The sequence below is a fragment of the Vulpes lagopus genome, chromosome 12 (genome assembly GCF_018345385.1).
Source record: "Vulpes lagopus strain Blue_001 chromosome 12, ASM1834538v1, whole genome shotgun sequence".
Lineage (NCBI taxonomy): Eukaryota > Metazoa > Chordata > Mammalia > Carnivora > Canidae > Vulpes > Vulpes lagopus.
This window is the reverse complement of record NC_054835.1, coordinates 13,064,109-13,080,050: the sequence shown is the minus strand read 5'-3', so window position 1 is coordinate 13,080,050 and position 15,942 is coordinate 13,064,109. Positions and strand designations below refer to the sequence as shown.

Sequence of the window (15,942 nt, the reverse complement as noted above, 5' to 3'; positions counted from 1 at the left end):
GAGTCCTGCCCTCCCCTTGCAGGACCTGTGGATCCCCTACTTCACCATCACCACGGACATCACAGCCTCGGCCATGCGGGTCCACACGGATGGTGAGTGCCTCGTCCTTGGGTTCCCTTCATGCAGGCCCAGGCGTGCATGGGGCATAGCCCCTACTCGGGGCAGAGTGGCTCAGCGGAGGGGTATTGAAGCCCCAGCACTGGGGGGCAGGCAGGCAGAGAGCCTGGTGGCTCCACGAACCAGAGGACACACCAGAGTGACCCAAGGAGGCAAGAAGCTCATGGAGACCTGAACACAGAGAGGAACTTGCTGTGAGCATGAAAGAAATGGGCAGGGACATCACCAAGAGTCTGGAAACACCCAGAAGCCCAAACTGGACACAAGTGGAGATAGCTGTGTGGGCTGAGAGCAGAGAGGAGTGAGGCGAAGGGCACACTCGGGGCACCTGTCTATGCCTTCAGATCAGCAGGTTCTGGGAGACGCGGGCTGGGCCCCAGGAGGCAAGGGCATGGCTGGCAGCCAAGGGCCCCTTCCAGGCCAGAGTGGTCTGGGAGCCAAGTGCATGTGTCTCTTTGGAGGTGAGTGGGACAGGGGTGCTCACAGAAGGCTTTGGCCAGCCCTGTGTTCCCTCCAGGGACAGAGCCTCCCTGTAGAGGAGGAAGAACAGAAGGTGCGTCTGTCTATTCAGGACAGGTGCCATCCAGCAGACTTCAGGACCCCACGCTTGCAGGGCTCTGGGGGTACAGGGCAGAGACCCACTGTGGGCAGCGAGGGCTCCCCTCCTGCCCCTTGGCAGGCTCCAGTGACCTCCCCCACCCCCCAACTCCCTCACAGGCTCCCTGTGGAGGTACGTGCGTGCCAGCATGTCCCTGTCAGGCTACATGCCTCCCCTCTGCGACCCCAAGGATGGACACCTGCTGATGGATGGCGGGTACATCAACAACCTGCCAGGTACCACCGCCAGTGGGTGGGGAGGTTGGTAGCACACGTTGTCCTCAGAGTGTTCTGGGGGAATTACAGGACTCAGGGGACCCAGAGAACACGTGTAGGCACAGACATGCCCTTGTACACATGCTTGGGCACTGTGTGCTCCCAGCATATGGCTGTTTGTCAGCTTAGCAGCGCCCAGGACAAGGGCCAAGTAGAGGAGCTGAGAGCAATTAGGTCCCATCTGTGCCCACAGCCGGAATTAACAGTCAGAAAGTGCCAGGTTTGTTGTGGGTGAGGCCCCTCCGTTGGGCACACCTGTCACCTGTTGGACGGTTCTGAGGCTGCCCCTCTTCAGGCCCAGGAGTGACACTAGAGACAAGACCCTCTGGCCCTTGCAGGCTGTACCCGTCCCTGCTCCAGGCCCTGCTCCCCTGGGGCTCTGCATGCCTGCCCTGGGTGGTGACCAGGACTGTCTTCCACCAGCGGATGTGGCCAGATCTATGGGGGCAAAGGTGGTGATTGCCATCGACGTGGGCAGCCAGGATGAGACGGACCTCACCAACTATGGCGATGCACTGTCTGGGTGGTGGCTGCTGTGGAAGCGTTGGAACCCCTTGGCCACAAAAGTCAAGGTCGGGGGCATAGCTGTGCCCAGTGCCCAGGCTGCCAGGTGTCCCCAAGGTGGACAGTGTGGTGCTGCCCACACGCCTCCCATGGGCGGAGGAGGGTTGTAGTGCATTCTGGCCTCCAAGGCCAACGGGGCTGCAGTCGTTTGCTCACTGTCCTTGCCAGGGATCCTGCCTGGACCAGCTCTGCAGAAAGGGGACAGGCCCACTACCACCAGGACACATCTCCAGGAACCCTGGCTGGGCGCCTACCCTCCTCCCAGGCCTAGCAGAGATGTGCCCCCCTGTGGAAGAGGGGAGGGAGAGGGCCAGGGCATGAGACACAGGCAGCTGTGCCCCTACGGGGTTCCCGGGGCCGTGTGGGGACTGCAGAGCCACGCTCAGATGCTGTGATGGCAGCAGGTGTTGAACATGGCAGAGATCCAGACACGTCTGGCCTATGTGTGCTGCGTCCGGCAGCTGGAAATGGTGAAGAACAGCGAGTACTGTGAGTACCTGCGGCCCCCCATCGACAGCTACGGGACTCTGGACTTCGGCAAATTCAACGAGATTTGTGTGAGTGCAGCTGGGCTGTGGAGGGTCTGTGGGGTCTAGAGCCTGCCTGCCCTCACTCCTGGGCTCAGAAGTGGGGGCTCCTGACGCTTGGTCCCGGGGTTGCTGGTGTGTGTGCAGGAAGTGGGGTACCAGCATGGGCGGACAGTGTTTGATATCTGGGGTCGAAGCGGTGTGCTAGAAAAGATGCTACAGGACCGACAGGGGACAAGCAAGATGACAGCGTGTGACGTGAGTGCCCAATTTGCGCCCCTGCTTCCCTTCTCACCTTCTGGGACTAGTCCTCTGCCTGCCTCGATGGGCCTGAGACATGCAGGGCGGCCTGTGGTACTTCAGCACACCCTCTCAGCCACTCAAGCCTCTGGCACTAAGGGCAGGGGTGTGGCCCTGTCAGGGATACCTCTTAGCCTCTCCCAGCATCCCTTCTTTTTGCCCCCCTTTGGCTCTATGCTGCTTGTGGTGGAAGAGGATAGGGGTCTGCTCAGGCCTCTGCTCATCTTCCATGCGCCTGCCCCAACTCTAGGGGTCTGGGAACCTCAGCAGGCTGGGATCATAGAGGCTTGCAGAGAGGGGGCTGTGGGCCTGGCCAGGCAGCCAAGGGCTGTGGTCTGGGGGACCAGGCCACATGTCTCCTCCATCTCGGCCCCCCAGGTCCTCACCTGCCCCAATGCCTCCTTCACTGACCTTGCCGAGATTGTGTCACGCATTGAGCCCGCCAAGGTAGCCACAGTGGATGGTGAGTTGGACACTCAGGACACACGCCTGCATAGCTGAGGGTGGTGGTAGCCACGTCTCCTTCTAACCCTTGACACACCCAACAAGCTGCCCTAAGCCACCAACCTCCCTGGACCTCCTAAGCTGCAGGGGACACCTGGGGCACCATGGCATGGCCCCTGCCCTCAGGAGTCGATCAACACAGCCCTCCCCTCTGCCCAGATGAGTCTGACTACCAGACGGAGTATGAGGAAGAGCTGCCAGATGGCCCCAAGGACGCCTATGCTGACTTCCAGAGTGCCCCAGCCCACCTGGGCTCAGACTCGGTGAGCTGCCCAGCCCCACCTTTGCCCCTAGGCTGAGTCAGCGCTCAGGGCTCCAGGCAGGCAGCTGCCCCGTCCCTGCTGCCCTACGGCGGTGCAGAGCCAGACAAACCTGGCCCAGGTTCAGCCCTCCAAGCTCACTCCCCATTTATATTGTGTGGTCTGCCTCCAGGAGGACGAGCCCTCATTTCGGCATCGGCACCCTGGTCTAGCTTTGCAGAACTGTCCTGGGACTCCTGCTTCCCCTAACACCCTGACCTAGAAGTCTCCACTTGGATGCACCCCACAGCAATGTGTGCCGCAGGCCTCCTTCAGAGACCCTGGCTCCTACCGCTCCTGGGAGGAGCTGCCAGGAAGACCCGGCAGGGGTCCAGGGCCCCATGCACCACTGAGCCCAGCATCAGGCTGCTTTGGGTGGCTCTGGCCTGCGTGCGCCGGCAGCTTGTGGTGGGGCGCCGGGTCCTCGCACCCTCTGCACACACAGCAGTCCCCAGGGCTGTGCCCGCCTCTTGGGGGCTCCCAAGGCCTCTGAGATGTTGGAGCCCCTGGTGCATCCACTTTGTGTGTCAATAAAGGTAGATCTGATGGTGTGTGGACGTGTCCGTCGTCAAGGCCCCTGTGGCAGAATGCAGCACGACAGGTCCCAGTGGAGCCAGGGAGCAGCCCTGGCCCCCATCACTGCTCCACCGGCGGGCGGGGGCACATTCATGAGTGTGGCCTTGCCTGCTGTCCTCCGAAGTCACCATGTGGGGACCCCAGGCACCCCTCTGCTGGGGCTTGGGACCCTCCAGCAACCACTGGCCAGACAGGCAGGACGCCCCGGGGGCGGCCTGGGGCTGAGGCGCCCCGAGCTGAAAGGCGTCCACGCCTGATGTCTCGGGCACCTTTCCCGCGGAACATGGGCTGCTCTCCTAGGCTGTGTGCCGCCCATGCCCGCTCAGGTCGTTAAATAGCGCCACGGAGTGCTTTGTACAAAAGAAGGGACAGCTCTGGCCCTACCCTTGGGGTCCGCAGCCCCCGCAAGTCTCTGGGGGGCAGGGAGACCCCTGGCCCGATGGCCCAGGACCTTGAAGCCAAGTGAGCTTCAGCCTCAGTTTCTCTGGTTCCCATCACCCCCATCCCGACCTCCCCGGGGGGCGGAGCCACCGCCCCAGTTCCCTTCGGACGACCCATCGGGCCCCGACGTCACCCGCTGCCGCCCCCAGGCATGACGTCGTGGTGGGCGGGTCGCCTCCCAGCCCCGCCCTCCCGTGACGTCGTGGTGGGCGGAGCCGCCGCCCCCAGCCCCAGCCGCGCTCTCCCCGTGCGGCGGGACTCGCGGACGGCCCCGCGCGGCCATGCGGGTCCCGGGCCGGAGCCCCGGCGCGGTGCGGCTCCCCCGGCGGAGGCGGCGGGCGCGGGGCGCGCTCTGAGGCCGGGGGATGCGCCGCCGCCGCGACCATGGGCGCCGCCGCCTCCCGGAGGAGGGCGCTCAGGAGCGAGGCCATGTCCTCGGTGGCGGCCAAAGTGCGGTGAGTGCGGCGGGCCGGCCGCCGGGGCTCAGCGCCCGCGCCCTCCCCCGCGGCGGGGCTTCACGCCGCGTCCCCTCCCCCGCTCCCACCCCCACCTCGGCGCCGCTCCCCTCCCAGACCTCACGACGCCCCCCCCACGGAGTGACGGGGTCTGGACAGAAGGCCGGCCTGGCCCCGGCCACGCTGCTCTGGGACCCCAGGGTCTCTGGAACTGCCACCTGCCAGCCCTGGGGTCTCTGGGGGTGGGACCGCACGGTCTGCCTGGGGTGACCCCGAACCCTCGCTCGCTGGTGCCCGGAGCCTGAGTGGGGGTGGGAGTGGGGGTGGGGGCCCCAGGCTCCGGTGTCGGGGGAGTCCAGAGGGGCCTGGGTGTACTGACGGCGCACCCCGCTGTCCACCCTTCAGAGCAGCCCGAGCATTTGGCGAGTACCTGTCCCAGAGTCACCCTGAGAATCGGAATGGTGCAGGTAGGGGCTCTCGAAGAGGTGCCAGAGGGGTGGGTCTGCAGCCCCGCCCCACCCCTACGACCTAGGGACCTAGGGATGCTGTCCAGGCCCCAGGCCAAGGGCCAGTCCCAACCCTTGGGCTGTGAGTTCAGCTGTTGCCCTGCTGGGCTGGCTTCCTCACGCCCCCTGCCCTCCCTGGCCCAGAGCCCCAGGAGGAGCTCCGAGTCACTCATCACCATGGCACCCACCCAGCCTGGGCCGTTGGCATGGCAACAGGCCTCCTGGCACCCCCAGGGCTGGCACCACTGTCTCTGGGGGCCAGCTGGTGGGGGGGAGGGGAGAAGTTGGCACTGGGCACACGGGTGCAGTGGTAGGCTGGGAGGTGGCCTGTTTATTCCTGTCCACCCCTGTCACCCACAGGTAGTACAGCTTGTCACCTCCACCCACACACACCCAGGGCCTGGGGCCCAGGTAGGAGGAGGGTGGGAGTCTCTGAGAGAAGTGCGCAGCTCGCAAACACCTTTTCTGAGGATGGCTGGGGCGTAGGATTTGGGCACTGGGGCTGGAGGGCAGCTCCCTCCACCGCTGGGCCAGGCACTCGCTGGGTGTTCTCTGCCCTTGCGGCACCAGGAGGGTGGGAGGGCAAGGCCAGAGGACTGCAGCTCACCTGCTGCCTCTCCCCCAGACCACCTGCTGGCCGATGCCTACTCTGGCCACGACGGGTCCCCCGAGATGCAGCCTGCCCCCCAGAACAAGCGCCGCCTCTCCCTCGTCTCCAACGGCCGCTACGAGGGCAGCCTCTCAGAGGAGGCTGTTGGTGGGCAGCCGGCCGGTGAGGGCCCCCAGCCCCGTGTGTACACCATCTCTGGGGAGCCGGCCCTTCTGCCCAGCCCGGAGGCCGAGGCCATTGAGCTGGCTGTGGTGAAGGGGCGGAGGCAGCGGGAGCGGCACCCCCACCACCACAGCCAGCCCCTGCGTGCCAGCCCGGGGGGTAGCCGAGAGGATGTCAGCAGGTCCTGCCAGAGCTGGGCAGGCAGCCGCCAGGGCTCTAAGGAGTGTCCTGGATGCGCCCAGCTGGCCCCTGGTCCCAGCCCCTCCCCTCGGACCTTTGGGCTGGACCAGCCACCTCTGCCTGAGGCCACGAACCGCCGCAAGAAGCTGGAGAGGATGTACAGTGTCGATCGTGTGTCTGGTGAGGGCAGGCCCAGGGGTGAAGGGTGGGTGCCAGGGTTTGCTGGTGACAACCACTGTCCAGGTCGTGGTGTGCGGGGTGCCATGCAGCATTAAGTCAATCCAGGAGTGCTTCCTGCAGGAGGGGGACCAGGGGAATCTTGAGGATTGAGCAGGCACAAGACATGGCCTAGTTAGATCAGGCTGCCTCTAGGGAGGTCTGAGGACTTGTAACTGCCCTGGGTCCCACTCCCCTCAGGAAGCACATGGCCATTTGAGCCTGGCCTGCCATCGGGCACCCCCCAGGATGGCTGAGCTGTTGGGAGGCTGGTGCACCCTGGAGGCTGACTGTGTCTAGAGGACAGCTCTGTGGGACAGCGAGCAGCCCCCCTGCCTGCTGACCCTAGGTCACCTCCTGAGGAGCAGGCTGCCAACAGCTGAGTCCCCACATCATCCCAGGATGCCTTCTGGGCTTCATGTCAGCACAGCCTGGGCATCAGCATGGCCTGGGGTATGCGCTGCTCACCTTAGACCTCGTGCTCCTCTGATGGACACAGCAGGAGGCTGGGGCAGGGGTGAGGCTGAGAAGGAACAGCACGCCCTCCTCCACCCTGTAGGGCCCATAGAGGTCCTGAGAAGGGAGGCCTCTACCCCAGCCCTCTTGGAATGGTCCCAGGGCATGGAGGGTGCAGGCAGCAGAGCAGGCCCCAGAGCCTCCGGAGGCTGCAGCCCTTGTCCCCCTCCCCCTCCCTGCCTCACCAAAGGGAAGCAGAGTAAATCTTGGCCCTGGGCACCTTGGACACAGGCTGTGCTTCCAGAGCAGCGCTCCTCAGCTGTAGGCAGCCCCAGAGAGAGCTCAGCAAAGACCATCGTCACGAAGCTGCTGAGCTGTCTTGGCTTCAACAGCTGAGCAGGCTCATTGCCTGATAGCCCCTGCCAGTGTCCGCCCACCTGGGAGAGGGTTAGGAACCTGGTGCCCTTCGTCCATGGGTTTTGGCAGAGCAGGTGGGAGTACAGGCTGTGGGAATTCCCAGCCACCCTTACCACTTGTTTCATCTTGCAGATGACGTCCCCATCCGTACCTGGTTCCCCAAGGAAAACCTCTTCAGCTTCCATACAGCAACCACAACTATGCAAGCGTGAGTCATGACCTGATACACAGCCACAGCCTGGACCTGGGGCCTCCTCTTGGAGCTCGCTGCTCAGGAACTACTGCCATGCCCTCCCGCCCCCAGGCCCACCTGCCAGATGTGACCCCAGTGCCGAGGAAGGCAGGGCTGGCCGCTCTGCTCCCCAAGCCCCCCAGCTGCCTCTCCATGCCCCCCTGCCATGGCCCTGTCCTCTGCTCTCCTGGCACTGGAGAGCCCTCATGGTCTTCCCCGGCCCTCACAGTCTTCAGGGGACTTAGCCTAGGGCTGCAACCGCTGCAGGCACCAGTGGCAGTGATTGTTCTAGGCCGCTGCCTCAGCTCAGCTCCCCAGACAGCCAATGACCTGTGTCCTGTACGCACCCCAAGGGGCCACACAGCAGGAGCCCCCCCCCCTCCCCCGCTTGGGGCCTTTGGCGCTGACTCCGTGACACATAGCTGGGTTTTCTAGAGAGGCACCCCTGGCTGCCAGGCTCCCTCCCCTTGTGCTACCCAGGGGGGCCCACCACGGCTCTCAGGCTGGCTGGGGGCAGCCTGACCACGTCACAGCACCTGGTAGCACAGGCCAGTGACCTCCACATCCACTGCCCTTTTGTGGGCTTTCCGCAGCATAGCTAGTGTGCTGCCCATACCTGGCATGCGAGTGAGGGACCCTCAGAGTCAATGACGGGGAAGGTAGTAACCGGGAATCTTGGGGGCTGCAGGGGTCGTGGCTCACTGTGTCTTCTTTCTCATGCTGCCCCTCCCGCCGCATCTCCAGCATCTCGTAAGTACCCTGTGGGACCTGAGCCTGAGAGCACCGTGGCTGTCCCTGGGGGAACCCTCCCAGCCCCCAGTAGGTTTGGGCAGGCCAGGGACAAGGGCATTGTTGTGCCCCAGCAAGCACCAAGGCCGTGGCAGGGCCTGCCAGGTGCCGGGCGGAGACAGGGTGAGACAGGCCAGGACCCTTCTGCCTGGCCCGGCGCCCTGGATGCCCCTCCAGGCCCTGTGCTCATGTCTCTGTCCCCACGTCTCGGTCCCTCCTACCTGCGGCCAAGGGCAGTGCTGACTCGTGGTGGTTTCCCAGGGTGTTCAGGGGCTACGCGGAGAGGAAGCGCCGGAAACGGGAGAATGATTCCGCGTCTGTAATCCAGAGGTAGGGCCTGCCAGCCACTCGCCACCAGGGTCCGTCTCTTGTCTGTGCTGGTCTGGCCTGGACCCACTGGGCTCTGGCAGACCTGATGGGGGAAGGGCGGTGGCGACCACTGGCCTGGCCCTGCTCTGGGGACGCAGCAGGCAGGAGAGGTCGTGTGACCTGGGCCTCCGGGCCTGTTTTGGGGGGTCCGTTGACAGCCAGCTAGCCCACCCATGTCTCTCTCTGGCCTTTGAACCCCAGAGCTGTGGGGTCAGCAGCAAGCCCCACCTCAAAGATGTGACCAGAAACCTTGTCCATCTTGGACACTGGACCCTGGCTGGGCACAAGTCTGGGGGCAAAGACCCGTCTCTGAGGTGGCCCAGGGACACCGGCAGGGAGGGAGTCTCTAGACTGCACACCTGCCTGGGGTTGGTACAGGCAGCTGGTCTGCCCTGAGCACTGGGAGAGGGGGCCCTGGGCTTCGGAGGTGGGCAGTGGAGGCGCGGGGCTGGGAAGGCATCGTCGGGTCAGGGCTTCCAAGGGGGTGGTGGGCAGGAAGGCACAGGTGCAAGGATTTCCATCCCTAAGGGGTGCAGGCAGGACCTCGGGCGACATCAGGCCTGGCCGTGGGCAGTAGTGACAAGCAGAGGGCATGGGGGGCTGACCACCGCCGCCCACCCTGGCGATCCTCAGCAGCCCCCGTGTTTCTTCCCCAGGAACTTCCGCAAACACCTGCGCATGGTCGGCAGCCGGAGGGTGAAGGCCCAGAGTAAGACCCCGGGCAGGTGGGCAGGTGGGCGGCGCTGCTCTCCACCAGGGCTTCGCAGGCTGCTCGCTGCTCCTGAAAGACCCCGCAGTCCTAACCCCGCCAGCACCTTCCTCCCCGCTCCAGCACCCGCCCCCCTCCATCCCCTCCTTGGAACCTGGCTCTTAGGCTCCGCCTCTGGCTCCAGGCCCCACCCCCAACCCCTCCACAGGGTCCCACCTCTGGCCCCGCCCTTGGCCTCTGACCACCCTCCCCTTGGCCGCCCACCTTCAGCTCTGGCAAGTTCCGGGGGCACCGCTAACCCTGCTCGCCCTCCCTGGGCCATCAGGGGGCATCCTCTGACCTTCCAGGTCCCCAGGGGGTCGTGGGGTGGCCCAGGTCAGCCTGCCTGATGACCCTGCTGACCCCGCTGCTGACCCCGCTTTGCTCTCACTGCAGCGTTCGCTGAGCGGCGGGAGCGGAGCTTCAGCCGGTCCTGGAGCGATCCCACCCCCATGAAAGCCGACACTTCTCACGACTCCCGAGACAGTAGGTGCCAGCGCAGGGAGGTCCCCTAGGCCCCCAGCTCCTGCGCTGCGCAGGGCCGACCTCCTGCCCCGGCAGCTAGGCTTGTGCGCTTCCGCTCTCTGAGCCTCAGTTTACCCCCGCTGAGGTGGGGGCGCTGGTACCACCGACCTCGTGGGCAGGGTAACTAAGGGCAGGGCTGTGTGCTGCACCAGCTCCAGGGCGCCGAGTGGCCAGGGCTGCACTACCCACACCCGGCTTCACTGGCCTCCCCAGGGTCCGCAATGCCACAGCATCCAGTGGCAGTGTTGCCAGGCTGCTGGTGGCCTGTGTTGGTCTCTGTCACCCGCTCTGGGTGCTGGCTGGCCTGAAGGACCCTCCAGGAACCTTCAGTGTGGGCTCTGTCCACCCCGTGTATGTGGGCTGCAGCTGGGGGTACTGTGCTGCTCTGCAGTCCTGGTGACCCATCCTGCCCCCCAGGTAGTGACCTGCAGAGCTCGCACTGCACCCTGGGGGAGGCCTTTGAGGATCTGGACTGGGAGACTGAGAAGGGCCTGGAGGCTGTGGCCTGTGACACCGAGGGCTTTGTGCCCCCCAAGGTCATGGTGAGGTCGGGCCGTCTTTGCCCTGTTCCTATTCCAGCCAGTCCTGGGCTGGTGGGGGCGGGGAGTTCCTTTTTCTTCCAGGAGCCCAAGCGGCTCTACCTGCATGTGATACAGCCACAAGGCCTCCCAGCAGCCTCGAGGGGGGTGCGGGGTACCTTGGGGCCCTCCCACGACCCGGGGCTCCCAGGCGGCTGGGCCCTGAGCAAGCTCCCCACGCTGTCTCCAGCTCATCTCCTCCAAGGTACCCAAAGCTGAATACATCCCGACCATCATTCGCAGGGACGACCCATCCATCATCCCCATCCTCTATGTGAGTGCCTCTGCTCCTGGGGCTGGGTGGGCTGCTGCCCGCAGGGCGCTGACCCCCATGTGGCCTGTATCTGTTTCAGGACCACGAGCATGCGACTTTTGAGGACATCCTGGGTATGTGGCCTCCAAGCCCCCCAGTGTGTGGGAGGGAGGGTCCCTGGGGAACAGAGCTCACACTGCCCCCTCCCTAGAGGAAATAGAGAAGAAGCTGAATGTCTACCACAAGGGGGCCAAGATCTGGAAGATGCTGATCTTCTGCCAGGTGGGGCTCAGCCTGTGGGCGGGGGTGGGGTGGGGGCAGTGATCGGGCACCTTCCGTGTGCGCCCCAGGGGCCAACCGCCGTCTCCTCCAGGGTGGCCCCGGACACCTGTACCTGCTCAAGAACAAGGTGGCCACATTTGCCAAAGTGGAGAAAGAAGAGGACATGATCCAGTGAGTGGGCAGGGGGGCCACCCCAGCCCCTGCGCCCTGGCCCCCCATCCTTGCCCTGGAGGCCTGGGCAGAGGCCATCTGTGACCCACGCCTCCCCTCACAGCTTCTGGAAGCGGTTGAGCCGCTTGATGAGCAAAGTGAACCCAGAGCCAAACATCATCCACATCATGGGCTGCTATATTCTGGGGAATCCCAACGGGGAGAAGGTACAGGGACGCCCCCGCCCCCCAGACCCTGCCCTGGGCTTGCGGACAACCCAACCCCACTAACCTCTCATTGGTCATTCTACCCTCCTTTCTTTTTTTAGCCCCCAGGGTCCCTTGTGCTTGAGCCCCGTGGGGGTCCTGCTGCCCCAATACTGTCCCCCATCCTCTCCCTCCCCCATCCTGAACTCATGGCCCTGCCCTGCCCTTCCAGCTCTTCCAGAATCTCAGGAGCCTCATGACCCCATACAGGGTCACCTTCGAGTCCCCATTGGAGCTGTCGGCCCAAGGTGAGTTTCCAGGCCGGTTGGCAGCCTCAGGTCGCATCCGGGAGCCAAGGCCTGAGTCCTGGCCTTTCTTCTTCTGCCCAGGGAAGCAGATGATCGAGACCTACTTTGACTTCCGGCTGTACCGCCTGTGGAAGAGCCGCCAGCACTCGAAGCTGCTGGATTTCGAGGACGTGCTCTGAGGGACAGGCCTGCACCCGGCTGCTCCCTTGGACTAGTGGCTGGGGCTGGGCCGCATGGGTCCCAGTGTTCACGGCCTATTCAGGGCACCCTCAGATGTCCCTCAGGTTCCCTGCCAGGGGGTATGGCCCTCACTGCACCACGGGCCACAGAGGTCAGAGCCTCGGCCCACGCAGCCAGGGGTTGCCCGGCAGCCAGACGCTGATGGGGCCTCAGCCCTGTACCGGGCAGCTCCTCAATGTGGGTTCATAGAAATAAGTGCAATTTTCACACCCCCAAAACAATTCAAAGGGAAGCAGCATTACTAGTTGAATAGTTCAGTGCTCTGTTACCAGTTATGGTGTAGACAACCTAGTCCGACATGTGTTCAGGACCCTCTCTGCCCCCAGCCACCCCCCAGCCCTGCCGTATTTGATCACCAGCACCAGGGCGGCCCGTCTGTGGGGCAGTGCTGCCCGGCTGTCCGGCCTGGCTCCAGCCCTGGCCAAGACCCCGATGGTTTGCGCTTGTGCCCTCTTGTACCCCCTGCTTCCTCTGACCTCAGCCGCACCGGCCCAGCAGGGGCACCTGGGCAGTGGTGGAGAGAGCAGGCCTGCGCTGCCCTGGAGGAGGTTCTGGGTCGAGCTGGGTCCTGCCCGCTCCCCAGCCTCCAGCGGCCGCCACCCCAATGCTGCAGTGTGGCTCAGCTCTCGCCTGCCCAGGTCTGCAGCACTCTCTCAGTGCACAGGGTTCCGTGGGGCAGCTGGGCTGGGTCCCGGGGGGCGGGCACCCCCGCAGCTCTGAGCAGCCAGTGGACTGCGGGCCTGTGGCCTTTCTGGGCCAGCTCTTGTATATAGCTGGGGCTCGGGGGCAGGCCCCCCTTCACAGAGCCTGGGTCTGAGGACACTTGGCTGTTCCCTCAGCAGAAGGAGGGGCAGGGGTGTGTGCTGGGCTCTGAATGATGTACGATATATCCCTTAGAGTGACCATTAAACCTGACCCTCCGCTGCGGCTGCCGCCTCAGTCTCCTCTCTCAGCACTGTTCACTGTCTCCAGGGGGCCAGGAACTTTGGGGCCTCCTGGCCTGGGGTGGCTGCCTGCACACCTCTGCCTGGACACAGAGCTGGGGGACCCCAGACACTCCTGCTGAGGGGCATGCTCCACAAGAGGGTCTAGCCGTGGGGAGGGTAAGCTCCTTCAGGAGGCAGAGCCATCAAGAGGGGAGGGCAGATACCCCTACACCCTGCCGCCACACCCAGCAGAGGGGTCTACCCACCCCTTAGACCCCCTCATGTATGGTCAGCGTGACCCTAGGACCAGCTGGCCGTGCTTTGCTGGCTGTGCCCAGTGCTCTCAGCCAGGTCCCCCATGGCCCCAGGATGAAGCAGCAGGTGCTGGGGGCCAGGAGGAGTGTGGGAGCCGAGCAAGTGGGCAACTGATGTGTAGGTGGCGACGGGAGCAAGTGAACCCATAGGCACGTGGACCAGGTGGCTATCCATGCTCATGTGCTGGGCTGTGTCATGTGCAAGGTTTCAGTGCCTGGGCCCTGAGCCCTGACGCAGCCGCCCTGCTCCCCCCACCTGCAGCCTCTGCGGTGCTGCCTGGCTTCCTGTCCATGGGTGTCAGTGCCTGTACAACCGTGAGGCTGGCACTCCCCTCATGACCCAGTGGCCTGCACGTTGTGTGCAGCCCTCACCTGGGACCCGCTGGAGCCTGGGTCCCTGCCCCTTCCTGTCCCCTGGCTTCTCATGGGCCCTGAGACGCCTCTGCCTTGGTGTATGCCCCCTAGGGTCCCCGGGGAAGGCAGAGAGGGGCAAAGGGCGGCCAGCACGTGACTCTAGGGCTCACAGGCAAATGTGCGGAGGAGACACCGGGGGAAGGTGGTGGCAGATGGGGCCGAGGCTGGCCGGGGTCATGGCTGCACCCCCCGCAGCAGTGAGAGTGACCAGTGAGAGAGAGGCGGGGGTGGAGGTGGAGGGTTCCCCACCTACGTTCTGTGCTAATAAGGAGAGTAGGGCAGCCCATGGGGAGCTGGGCAAGGGCATCCAGGGGCTGATAGGCACGTGGTCCATCAGGGACCCCCTGGGAGCCAGCGGGGGGGACACGGCCCTTCTTGCCTTTTGGTTTGGCACAAACATTAGGATACTTGGTGCCCAGTTCTGGTGAGTGGGCGGGAAAGGTCCCATGGGTCATTAGAGCATTTAAGGAAGGTAGTCTGATGTGGGGCATCTGGGCCCAGGTCATGATCCAGGTCAAGCCCTGCACGGGGCACCAAGCTCAGCAGGGAGTTTGAGGTTCTCCCCTCACCTCCTCCCCTGCCCCCTGCACACTCGCTTCACTCTTGCTGTTTCTCTAATAAAGCTGAGGTGCGTGCATGTGTGGCTCCCGAGCAGCAACCCCTGCCCTGCCCCCCTGCCCCACAGGCAGACACCCGCTGCCCTGGTTCGCGCCTTTGTTGGGGCCAGGCTGGGTCATACACTGGGCTTTCCCAGAAGCAGGTGGTTCCAAAGGGCCATTGATCAGAGGGAGCCTGCAGGCTTTGTCATAGTGAACAGGGGGGTGAGCAGCAGTGAAGGGAGTCCTGCTCCCTCACCCTGACCTGTGCACCCTCACAGTGACCTGAAGACCTGGCCTGGGGATGGTGTTCGTCTCTCCAGATGGCATGGGCACTGCTGGCCTCCACCCTCGAGGCCTTGCTCAGGACATGTGGGCACCTGGCCTGCCCCTTTCAGGCCCTGCAAATGGGCGCTATAGTAGGACACTGGGACCTGGTGTGCTAGGGGGGATGACCTGAGGGGGGGCGCGATTCCTATCCTGGGAGGTAGAGGAAAGGAGCTGCCCATATGGGGATGCACGCATGCCTACCCACAGTGGGTGGAGGGGGACCACGGCCAGGATATGCCCGCTACACCTCCCCATTGCCATCTCCAGCCTGGCCTCTGTGCAGGCCCCTCAAGCACCCCTGCCAGCAGCACGGGGCACCTCTGCCTCTCCTGGAACCCTCTGGTGCCCCCTCATTGTGACATTGAAGCTTGCACTTGGCACCACCACCTGCCCCGCTGCTTTTGGAAAGGACACGTGCCAACAGCTCCACTGACAAAGTCTGCACACACTAAGGGAGCAGGGCCAGCATGTCTGCGGGCCCAGGAACGGCAGCCATGCAGGCTGAGTACGGAGGAGGTGCGGAGGCCACCTGCAAGGATGTTGGTGACCTGAGCCCTGCGCTTAGGCCCTGCGCCACAGACTGGCTGCTCCCGGAGGCGGGCCCAGCAAAGCCAAACGGGAGATGCGGTGAAGGGAAGGGGGTGCCATGGTGCGAGGACCACCCAGGCCGCAGGGGGAGGCCAGACCCCATTTCCTAGGATGGTATCCGAGTGGAAGCCCTAGGGACCAGCCGGCAGGGAGAGGCTGCAGCACCTGGCACCATAGCCAGGGTCCCAGACAGAAACTGCCAAGACGATGCACAGACGTGCAAACACGACAGGGCCGTGAAGAGGATGCTGCCTCCAGTGTGGGCGGACACGAGAAGGTGGATGTGGCCTTGCTCACCCTCCACTGAGCTATGTCTGCTGCTATCCCGGTGCTCAAGGGCTTTCCTGCCCTCCACGTCCCTAAGTGATCCTGCAAGTATTGGTTTGGGGATCACAAAAAAGTCTTGGTTAGTAGACAAAATTGTAAATAAAACTCCACAAATAAGGAGGACTGTGTCAACAAATGAAATCCAGAAAAATATAAAGAAGAGAATGTAACACCACCAGAGAGAGTCTTCTGAGACTTTAAGGCCGGTTTTGTATCAAGAAAAAACCATGAACACCCTGTATCAAGAGTCTAAGGAAGGAAAAACCACACGGGCGTGTTAATGGACGAGGTGAAAGCACCAGGAAACAGAACTTTCATCGATGAAGAAAACGTCTCCAGCAAAGGAGAAGGGAGCTTCCTCAACTCAAAGGAGGGTGTCTGCCTACAAGCATTGCAAAGCTCCACGCCAAGTGGCTGAACGCTCTTCCCTCAAGGTCGGGGACAAAGCACAGGTGCTAACCCTGCACCTGCTCAACGTGCCAATAAGGCAAGAAAGGGAAATACAATGCAGGCCCATGGGAAAGGAAGTGGTAAGGCTGCTCCTCCCTACCGATGGCAGAGGTT

General features: G+C 63.8%; 2 protein-coding genes across 21 annotated transcripts in view; both read left to right on the top strand.

Moving 5' to 3' along the window:
• The window catches only part of PNPLA7 (patatin like phospholipase domain containing 7), a 66,895-nt gene extending 63,160 nt beyond the window's left edge, over positions 1-3,735 (top strand). For all 6 annotated transcript variants that reach the window (XM_041724137.1, XM_041724136.1, XM_041724142.1 and 3 more), the window contains 8 exons: positions 23-92; positions 835-951; positions 1,414-1,562; positions 1,959-2,111; positions 2,229-2,339; positions 2,760-2,844; positions 3,045-3,148; positions 3,318-3,735. In XM_041724137.1, the coding sequence (XP_041580071.1) occupies positions 23-92; positions 835-951; positions 1,414-1,562; positions 1,959-2,111; positions 2,229-2,339; positions 2,760-2,844; positions 3,045-3,148; positions 3,318-3,407 (879 nt within the window). In that variant the 3' untranslated portion in view covers positions 3,408-3,735. The remainder of the gene's footprint in view (positions 1-22; positions 93-834; positions 952-1,413; positions 1,563-1,958; positions 2,112-2,228; positions 2,340-2,759; positions 2,845-3,044; positions 3,149-3,317) is intronic.
• Positions 3,736-4,410: 675 nt separating this feature from the next.
• Positions 4,411-12,810, top strand: NSMF (NMDA receptor synaptonuclear signaling and neuronal migration factor). 15 transcript variants are annotated; one of them, XM_041724144.1, is made up of 16 exons: positions 4,411-4,656; positions 5,062-5,123; positions 5,788-6,294; positions 7,336-7,411; positions 8,180-8,185; positions 8,486-8,554; positions 9,250-9,326; positions 9,738-9,827; positions 10,284-10,408; positions 10,635-10,718; positions 10,798-10,831; positions 10,909-10,979; positions 11,071-11,150; positions 11,254-11,356; positions 11,568-11,643; positions 11,725-12,810. In XM_041724144.1, exons 1-16 carry the CDS (start codon positions 4,586-4,588, stop codon positions 11,820-11,822), a joined length of 1,629 nt encoding a protein of 542 aa, XP_041580078.1. In that variant the 5' UTR covers positions 4,411-4,585; the 3' UTR covers positions 11,823-12,810. The 15 variants fall into 15 exon arrangements, with proteins under 15 accessions (XP_041580078.1, XP_041580080.1, XP_041580077.1 ...); XM_041724147.1 differs by having other exon boundaries at positions 4,412-4,656; positions 9,250-9,302; XM_041724146.1 differs by lacking the exon at positions 8,180-8,185.
• The last annotated feature ends 3,132 nt before the right edge of the window (positions 12,811-15,942 follow it).